At 50.0% G+C, this 10,122-nt stretch overlaps 1 protein-coding gene across 1 annotated transcript; it reads right to left on the bottom strand.

Moving 5' to 3' along the window:
- Window positions 1-226: 226 nt before the first annotated feature.
- ankrd13a (ankyrin repeat domain 13A) lies at window positions 227-10,066 on the bottom strand. Its single transcript, XM_076999118.1, has 15 exons — window positions 9,635-10,066; window positions 8,973-9,108; window positions 8,272-8,396; window positions 6,976-7,021; window positions 6,432-6,575; window positions 6,098-6,287; window positions 5,943-6,009; window positions 4,807-4,888; window positions 4,504-4,565; window positions 4,224-4,354; window positions 3,541-3,698; window positions 3,265-3,426; window positions 2,959-3,131; window positions 2,776-2,837; window positions 227-2,654 (listed from the first exon to the last, which is right to left on the bottom strand). The coding sequence occupies exons 1-15, from the start codon at window positions 9,737-9,739 to the stop codon at window positions 2,459-2,461; spliced, it is 1,839 nt and encodes a 612-aa protein (XP_076855233.1). The 5' UTR covers window positions 9,740-10,066; the 3' UTR covers window positions 227-2,458.
- Between the last annotated feature and the right edge of the window lie 56 nt (window positions 10,067-10,122).

The raw sequence follows: 10,122 nt of genomic DNA, 5'->3' as shown, positions 1-10,122 counted from the left end.
AACATACTTGGCGAAATGAAGTGATTCTCATTCTGAATCCTGCTGAACGAGCTGTCTACCTGTTGGTCCACATAAGAACTGCAGACAGAAAAGGTTTCAGTCCAGCGGTCTACAAACCGTGGGGGGAAGACTCCAGTCACGGACGTCATGATTGGCGGTATCACGAAAGCCCTCGTGCTGCCTCCCTGGCTGTTCCTGTTCCTCATTCAGAAGTCACAGCTATTAATAAAGTCGTATAAAGTGCTTTTATTGAAGTGAAAACATTTTTTGTCTCCCCCACAGACATCACAGTTTACAAACACCTTCTGGATTTCAATGCACATTTTCACTACATACCCAGTTTAAATAAGAGTTATCTGAAAATCAGCCATTATTAACCCTGATATGGTAAAGCTCAATATGTAGTTTGGCAATTAGTTTCTTAAAAGTTATACAGAGAAACCCAAGAAAACAGAAACCAAGACAAAGGTCCTGCAGGAAGGAGTGCCTTCACCACCTGTAATCACAGCCATGTTGTAATGTATAGTATTATGAGTTGTTGTGATTTCAGACAAAATTTAAAAATTATGTTATAAAATGAGCATCGTGCAGTGTGTCCGGTCAGTTGAAGTAGAGGGAATACCACACACACACACACACACACACAGCAATAGCCTGTCACACACTGGCTCCCACGCACAGTGCTTGATAGCTCATCATACACTCACAGTGCACGAGAGCTCCTCACAAGCATGCACGCACACACACACACACACACACACACACACACACACACACACACAATGGGGCTCCTACAACTCCAACTAGAGTGGTAACAGTGAGATGTGGTCCTTGTTGGAGCCTCCTGATTATTAACGCACAGTGAGTTCTTACCACTACAAGCAGACTGCCGTTTTCAAAACCCACAACATTAACAAACCAAGAAAGAAGACCCAGTAATGGCAGATAATGGAAATCCTATGACTAAACGCTTCCTAAACGACATTCAGATTTGCATGAAACATTACAAAATAAAACATTGCATTGGCATTCATCATGTAGGAAGCTGCACCTCTTAAGCACTGCAGCGCCTTTTAACAGAGCCCCATTTCTCACAGGCGCCATGGAAGATGAGCCCCCACAGCAACCGCACAACTCTGGGACGGAAGCTCTTGCGGACGCCATTTTTCCCCGCTGCTCACCACAGCGAGGGGGGTGGGGCGCCGTGGGTGAAGGCGGAGTCTGAAGGCCCGAGGTGTGAGGCAGGAGGGGGGCAGAGCAGCAGCTACGCCCCGCTGTATGCTCGGCCGGTAGGCACGGTGGTCTCGATATTGCTCATGGAGTCAGGAGGAATCTCTCGCCCGAGGACGTCTGGCACCAGACATAGTTAAAGGTGCCAGAGCTCAATCGACCTGGTGGTTTAGCCTTCGATTCTGAGGCCTCTGGGATTTTACTCTCCATCCTGTCCCTGTGGTGCCTTTTAAGTAGGCCAGGGGGTTTGACCCTTGTGTTTGTACAGTAGGCTTGGACAGATCTTTGAGCTGTACTTGGTGCGATACACAGCTCAGACCTGCCGTGTTCTTCAATCACGTTCTCCTGATGTCTTTCACCACACCTGGGAGTGCAGCTTCATAACTCTTGCTCAAAGAGATCTCGAGATATCTGCTCCAGAACCCTGAAACCACCAGCTCAAACATCTAGATGCTCCTGAGAACCTGGGCTAGCCAAGTCAGGTGTGCAAGATGTAGAGATCTACTGCAAGAGATCTACTGGTAGATCTTCAGGATCTGGGTTATGGAACGGAGCTCTGCAGGCAGATCTCCAGGAGCAATTATGTGTCCAGACATTATTCTCCATACATGGTGGATCAAACCTCCACAGATGGTTGATCAACACTTCGTTGATCAGAACATTCCACCATCACTAAGCCTCATCTGCATTTAGAACACTTCTAAAGGAACCCTGAGATACTGCAACAACAGGAATTGAAGCCCATACCAACACACACACACACACACACACACACACACACACACAATAGGCCTTGTTCTTTATATCACAAACAGATGCATACACACTCGCACGCAGGTGCACACACTCCAACGTAGGGCCTGTCGGGAACGTTACGAACACGTGCTCAGTGAAGCAGCTCTGATATCCTCTCCTAAACGCAAACTGCAGCAGTGTGCAGCGCCGTCTCAGAGAGGGATGAAAAGAGACAGAACATTACACTAAATGTTTTAAAAATAAGCTCGCGTGGTCATCATATACGAGTGTGTTCTTAAACGTCAGGATGAGAAAGGCAGGTGGCTTTAGTAAATAAATCTATTCTTAAAGTAACTGATCTAATGGACGTACGCGTGTTTGTTCTAGCCAATAGGAGAGCAGAATCAGAGTGCAGGGGAACAGAGCTCAGATTATGGCAGCAAAAGGAAACAGTCTCTCCCTTTTTGTCCTTCCGTGTCTGCCCTCATTCACATCATTGCTCCTGGAGCGAGAGCTGCAGGATGCGCTCGAGCTCCGCCTCCTCCTCACGGCGCCTCCTCTCATCTTCCTCCTGTGCACGGTTGGACAGCTCTATAGCCAACCGGAGGTCGGAATCTGGGCTGGAGGCGGAGCCGGAGCTGGTGGGAGTGGCATCGCTGAAGTCCACGAGGATGCCTTCGGACATGGTGCTGTGGGGACAGACACGAGGTCAGAAACGATGAGTCCAGGTATGTGACGGGGAGAAGGGAGTAAGAGTGACGTGTGGGAGTAAGAGTGACGTGTGGGAGTGTTATGGACTACAGTCCTCACCCGTCACTAAAGCTGTGCTCCATGTCTCGGCCCAGAATCCCATTGGAATCCCCCCACGTGTCCTGAAAATCAAAGAAACGTGAAAATACTGGACACCCCAGACAAGCCCCTCCCACAGACACAGCCCAGGCGACGGACACGCCCCCCCCCACAGATGGACACGCCCTCCCCCATCAGCAGTACCTGGGAGTTGCAGCTGCTGGACTCCAGCAGGCTCTGGTGGATGGCGTACTGCAGCAGTTCCTCGTCATGGCTGCCCGCGTGTTGGCGGGACGCAGGGTGCCTGCTGGCCCCACGGAGGCGGTAGTGAGCGGGAATGGCAAACACGCTGGGGCACACACGGAACGTGGCGGGGCCTGCGCACACACACACACACACACACACACACACACACACACACACACACACTTCAGACCACTCCACCGAACACGCCCACCAAGCCAGCGAAATCATCGCTCCGATACATCGGGACATCCGTGATCTGGGCACCTGAAGCTTCGCGACCCTCGTCCGCGTCCTCCGTGGCGGGGGACGGCGTGGCACACGTGGACGGCGTGGAGGATTTGCTCCCGTCAGAAGGCTCATCCGTGCTGCACTGGTTCACGTTTCCGAACGTGATGCGGGCGTTGAGCACGTGGAAGAGCGGAATTTCTGATGAAATGACAACAAGGTGAACGTTGGAGGAGACACGGGTCATCCAGCAGGGGCAGGAGCAGGGAGACGGGGGCAGGAGCAGGGGGACGGGGGCAGGAGCAGAGCACCTACCAATCTTGACGGGGAATCCCGGGGGGAAGCGCAGGGTGATGAAGTCTCGGAGGCGGGCGAAGTGTGTACTGGTGCGGGCCATCAGGTCGATGATGGGGGTCACCTGCTCCACCAGAGACAGGGGGTGCTCCTCACTCATCCACAGGGTGCCCTTAAACCTGGCACACGCACGCACGCACGCACACACACACACACACACGCACGCACACACGCACGCACACACGCACGCACACACGCACGCACACACGCACGCACGCACACACACACACCAATCCAACATATCCAAAAATCAATCCAAAATAATAATAATCTTAAATACTGTTACTATCATTATAGCATTTAATCTTTTTCTCTCGTGTGTTCTTAGACAGCTCTTATGATGGAAGTTTTTGCTTTGTGACAGGAATGTAGACAGCAACAATCACCATAACCTACACACACTGATGAACTCGTGGCCTTAAAGGTCTTTACAACCAAATGAGTTTTGCTGTCAAGACTGAGCTAACTGAGCTAATGCTGCAGTTCAGAAACCCTGGAACTAAACCAACCTGCTAACTCTGAAAGGGTTGGGAACCACTGGTTTTTAACAATTTTACCAATCATAATAAAAAGGAACACTGTGATGTAAGGACTGTTATTATCTTATTAATGATAGTTGTTTACTTTCATATCCCTTCATTCACCTTTGGGTTCTGATGGTGAGCTCAAGGGGTCTTCCAATGTCTCGGTCTTGCAGGTCGAAGTCGGGGTTAAAGTATTCGTCTGGGGTGATGGCGGTGGGGTTCGTAGCTGTAGCATACTCCAGAGTCAAATCCTGCCCAAGGCGTTTAATACAAATCTTGTTCTTAATTTGATCCGTAATTAAGAGCATTTTGCTCGCTCTGGACTGATATCCACAACCATTTCCCAGACACCAAAAAGCAATTTATTTTTTTAATCCAAACCTATAAATCATTTTCTTACGCCCTGAGCACTGATCTGCTGCTCCACTGTTCCCAGAAAAGATTCCAGAACGTTCCTCTCACCTGAAACAGAGACGAAGTCTTAAAAGCAGAAAGTGACGGGGCGTAAAAAGGTGGACAGGGATTTTCTAAGACAGGGAAGGGAGGGGCAGGACAGGGCTATTCCAGGGTTAGAGCCAGGAACTACTGACTACTGAAAGCGCAAACAGCATCAGACATCGAGAGAAAGAGACGAAGCTCGATCAGACTTCATTTGTCATGGTGTAAACTTAGACTATAGTTGTTACGGTGTAGACGGTTTTACTTTTTATTCTGGCCTTCTCTTCGTCAGTGAGGTGTTCAGTCCGTGTGCGAATCACAACGTTCACGTTGTTGACAGAAAACACCTGCCAAAAAAATGCACTGTAGTCATCATCATCATCTTCCTACCGACAAAACATGAGCTCTATTCAGTGTTGCGAATAACGCCGTTAAAAATAACGGCGTTAGGTAACGGCGTCATTTTGTCAGTAACGGAATAATATAATTAATTACTTTTCCTGTCGTTACAACGCCATTGACGTTACTGGTCATTAAAAGCGGTGCGTTACTATATATCGATATACTAATGCGAGTGGACCGCTGCCCAGGCTAGTGAGGAGTAACAGATCCTGATAGGTCAGTTCTCCGTGTAACACCCGTTTAACTTAACAAGTCAGTAAGCGATTGGCTAAGGCAGCGTGATGATAGCCAATCAGAGCCAGTGTTTTTACACGCGCGCCGAAGCACGCGAGTGACGCGACACAAACGAAGAAGAGGCCGGAAGGGCGTCAGGTGCAAGCCGAAGAAAATTTAGCATTTTCAAGGCGATATAAACATTATTTAAGAAAATACTTGAAGTTCCTGAATGTCTACCAGACTGGGTATTTGATTTATTTAATTAAGAATATAGGTTTAATTGTTAAGTTTACTTCTGTTGTGAACAAACCAGTTGTCTCAGGTTGAGAGAATTTAATTTAATTTCATAGATGTAAATGCACTTTATATAGTGTAACTGTTTACTTTTGCTTTTTTTTTTTTTTTTACAAAGATTTGGGATTTTAAAGGATTTTATCCTGCACTGGTCTGTGGATGTGCAATAAATATCAAAAGTTAAACAACTTTCTGATCTACTCATTTCAACTGACTGTGAAATCTGCTTTAAAAAAACGTAATTAATTGGCATATAACCTTTTTTTAACTGTAACGCAAATAGTTACTTTCCCTGGTAACGAGTTACTTTTATTATAGAGTAATTCAGTTACTAACTCAGTTACTTTTTTGAACAAGTAATGAGTAACTATAACTAATTACTTTTTTAAAGTAACGTTCCCAACACTGGCTCTATTACACTACAAGATATTACAACACTCTCAGACATCTTCAGACGCCGCGCCCGTCTGAAACCGCGGAGACGCTCACCTTCGCCTCGTATCCGTTCACCACTTCGGTCCGGTCCGTCCTCCAACCCCAGATCCCCGATTTACATCTGGACACAGAACCGGCACCACAACGACGAGTCAGCGCCCGCGGGTCAGGGGAGTGCAGGGGCGGAGCCGATGGCGGCGAGGGCTCACCTCTCGAAGGAGATGTCTTTGGTGTCCAGGTAGGTGTTGACGATGGGCGTGGTCAGGCGCTTGGCCACCTCCTGCTCATTGGGCTGCATGGAGTCCAGCGTGACCTCCTCCATCTCACGGGAGATGTCCAAGCGCTCGGTGTCCACCACCTCCTCGTCGTGGTTAACCTCCATCAGCTCCGAGCAGCTGTCTGTTCACCCACACACACATCGTTATGGCAAGAGGCTACATTAGTCAAAGACTTGTTAAAACTCTTACATTAAGACGCCTGATTGAGCTGACAAAGAGCTGTGTGTGTGTGTGTGTGTGTGTGTGTGTGTGTGTGTGTGTGTACCGTCTCCTCTGAAGATGTAGCTGCGTCTGCCTCTGATCCAGGTCATGTTCTCAAAGCCCAGCAGTGTGGCATCAACACGCAGGCTCGCTCCACTCTTCCAGATACGGCACACGTCACTCGGACACACGCGGGACACCAGCGGGACTGTAGCCAGACAGGATCCCCCCACACACACACACACACACACACACACACACACACCCAACGCACATCCCCAACACACACACAGACACCAGCAACCCTGCTGTGTTAGCTTAGTCAAAACTGAGGGACTGTCAGTGTGCAGACAAAAAAAATAAAAAAATCACTCTTCTTATTTAGAATGCCCATAGATTAAAGACCATCAAACCACCAGACGGCCATCATTGTCTGATCATTTCCCCTTCCTGTCTGATAAGGACCAGACTTTAAAGGCAGCATGGCAAAAAAATTCAGAGCTCAACATGCCAGTTGGACCAGTTTGAAGACCAGGCCGCAGAATCCCAGACGGCCGTCTGTGGGCTGAAGGTGTGTGGGGAGTGAGAGCGGGCGGGGCAGCACTTACTCCAGCTGGTGAACTCCCACTTCATCTCCATGTAGAAGTCGGGGGACTGGGGGAGACGAGAAGACGCGCATTAACAAATCAGATCAGCCGGTTAAAATCGGACTGCAGCATTTACTGGAGCGTAACACACAGCAGAAGCACATTTACAAAACGCAAGTAATGGGGGATTTCGTTAAAGCGCTCAGTACGGAGGCGGCGTGATAACAGTGACAGAGATCCATCAGCCCCCTTTAATGTCCCAGAGCCATTGGATCAGCACTCTAAACCACTACAGTGCAACATCAACTGGGGGGGGGGGGGGGGGTGTTATGAACTTCATTCTGCGTGTAACGCGATCACAGGCTGTGACAATCGGGGAAGTGGGGGTTGGGGAATCATCCAGCAAAATTCAGAGAGGCATTGAAATATGGACAGAGAGGAAGAGGGAGTGAGGAGTAAGAGAGGGAGAGGTAGAGAGGAGGAGGAGGGAGTGAAGAGTAAGAGAGGGAGAGGTAGAGAGGAGGAGGAGGGAGTGAAGAGTAAGAGAGGGAGAGGTAGAGAGGAGGAGGAGGAGGAGGGAGTGAAGAGTCAGAGAGGGAGAGGTAGAGAGGAGGAGGAGGAGGGAGTGAAGAGTCAGAGAGGGAGAGGTAGAGAGGAGGAGGAGGGAGTGAGGAGTCAGAGAGGGAGAGGTAGAGAGGAGGAGGAGGGAGTGAGGAGTCAGAGAGGGAGAGGTAGAGAGGAGGAGGAGGGAGTGAGGAGTCAGAGAGGGAGAGGGAGAGGTAGAGAGGAGGCAGTGAGGAGTCAGAGAGGGAGAGGTAGAGAGGAGGAGGAGGGAGTGAAGAGTCAGAGAGGGAGAGGTAGAGAGGAGGAGGAGGGAGTGAAGAGTCAGAGAGGGAGAGGTAGAGAGGAGGAGGAGGGAATGAAGAGTCAGAGAGGGAGAGGTAGAGAGGAGGAGGAGGGAGTGAGGAGTCAGAGAGGGAGAGGTAGAGAGGAGGAGGAGGGAGTGAAGAGTAAGAGAGGGAGATGTAGAGAGGAGGAGGCAGTGAGGAGTCAGAGAGGGAGAGGTAGAGAGGAGGAGGAGGGAGTGAGGAGTCAGAGAGGGAGAGGTAGAGAGGAGGAGGAGGGAGTGAGGAGTCAGAGAGGGAGAGGTAGAGAGGAGGAGGAGGGAGTGAAGAGTAAGAGAGGGAGAGGTAGAGAGGAGGAGGCAGTGAGGAGTCAGAGAGGGAGAGGTAGAGAGGAGGAGGAGGGAGTGAGGAGTCAGAGAGGGAGAGGGAGAGGTAGAGAGGAGGCGCGGCGTTTGTGGCCCCCGTCACCCACCTCACGGATGCGGGCGAGCAGCTCCGGCACTCCACTCAGGGCTGTGGAGGCCTTGAGGTAATCTCGCCTCTGAAGAACCAGCTGCACCATCTCAGGGTCTCCGGTGCTCACCGCCTCCTGCAGCACTACACACACACACACACACACACACACACACACACACATTAGTGGGGCCTGGAGAGCCAGGGAGAAATTGTGCTTCTCATCACTGCAAGCAGCCATGCATTTATGCTTCAAAACTACATAAACACACACGCATGCACATGAATTTTCATAGAGTACATATTCAACCCTCAGTTCACCTTCAGAAGCCTCTGTGAGTAAACTCAGAACCATGTCATTTATTCATTCGTTACACCCATTGAACCGAGTAATGAAACTCTTTCACTTTTACCAACAGAGGCTGGCCAAGAATCCCAGCGTCAGAGACCGACGCACACCAACACCTCATACACACACAGCACACTCAGAATGTTCATACAACCAGGCGCGCGTCCTGGGACAGCCACACGCTTTTGTCCCGGCTCTAAACGGGTCCGACCGAGCTTCGGCTCCTGGAAGTCAGTAGCCCAGCACTGGAGTTCAACCACAGGGGATCCAGCATTGAAGGGCACAGCGCAAAAGGACCATCGTCTATTAAAAGCCCCCCCCATTTGCCTCTCATCACCGCTACGTGGACACAGAGCAGACGTGACACTCACCGGTCCAGTTCTTAGCGTTTTCTTTGGTAACCTGGGCGCCGTGTCGGAGCAGCACCCTCACGGACTCCAGGTGTCCCAGAGACACAGCCAGGTGCAGCGGGGTTCGTCCTCTTGGGTCCACCTCCTCAATGTCATTCTGCAGAACACACACACACACACACACACACACACACACACACACAACCGCCGGCGTTTAACTCACCACAAAGCATCTTAAATGAGGCATAAACAGCTGACAGGACAGTATATGGACACAAGGACCTAATACTAAATACTGATCTACGTGCACCTACACAAATAAGAGTGTTTATCTAAATGGAGCTAGATAACCAGTTCACTGATCCATGTAGGCATTGGTAAAGCTGGTTAAGGCTGACATGCATTGGTTGGACCACAAAATGATCCAGCTAGCTGTAATTTCACTCTAAAGCAAATATATACCTAATAAACTAGCTGATTATATATAATAAATAGCAGATATGATGAAGACCCAAACATGACTGAGGGATGTGTTGGTCAGCTCGCTCACACCCAGTCCAGGGGTGTGGTGTGTGCACACAGCGGAGCAGCCTGCTCCTGTTAGCGGTGTTACGGGCTCAGCTAGGCGGGCTAGCCGGGCTAGGTCGGCAGCCTCATGTTCTGGCCGTGAACGGCCCACCTACCGTGTGCAGCTCGCCGTCCAGCCGCCTGTAGTCGTTCCGCCACACCAGGCGGTGCAGGGGGAACTTCTCCCCGGTGCGCCCGGAGCCCCCGGCGGCGGGGAACATCCTCGCTGTCCGCGGTTAAAGACACCAGCAGGCCCGAGAGACCAACCCGTGAACACGACGAGCGAGAGTAACGTTCACATCCATTCGTTTAAGGGGAAAGGGAGCTTGGTTTCGGGGGGTTTTGTGGCGCCAGGTCCGGGGAGAGCAGCGCCAAGACGCGTTCAACTTTTCAAAATAAAACTTTTGAACAAACAAGGAAGTGGCGGGTCGAGACGACCACAATAGGGGGGAGAAAACACACCAGGAAATGACAGAGCGCTTATAGCCTTTGTGTTTTGCAACTAACCAAACAGGAATTTACAAATAAAAGTACTTTAATGTTTAATTAATTTATTAGAATAAATAATATCAGTAAAAAACAATAATAAGTAGCTAGGCAGCTA

This window comes from Brachyhypopomus gauderio, chromosome 3, assembly GCF_052324685.1.
Source record: "Brachyhypopomus gauderio isolate BG-103 chromosome 3, BGAUD_0.2, whole genome shotgun sequence".
Taxonomy (NCBI): domain Eukaryota; kingdom Metazoa; phylum Chordata; class Actinopteri; order Gymnotiformes; family Hypopomidae; genus Brachyhypopomus; species Brachyhypopomus gauderio.
This window is presented reverse-complemented; position numbering and strand designations above follow the sequence as displayed.

Bases quoted from the DNA above. Each gene is read 5' to 3' on its own strand.
- ankrd13a (XM_076999118.1), bottom strand. From the start codon at position 9,739: ATGTTCCCCGCCGCCGGGGGCTCCGGGCGCACCGGGGAGAAGTTCCCC. The intron at 4,355-4,503 runs GTAAGAAAATGA...CGCCTTGGGCAG, and splicing joins AGCAGATCAGTGCTCAGGGC to GATTTGACTCTGGAGTATGC. The intron at 2,655-2,775 runs GTGAGGACTGTA...CTGTCCCCACAG, and splicing joins GAGCACAGCTTTAGTGACGG to CACCATGTCCGAAGGCATCC.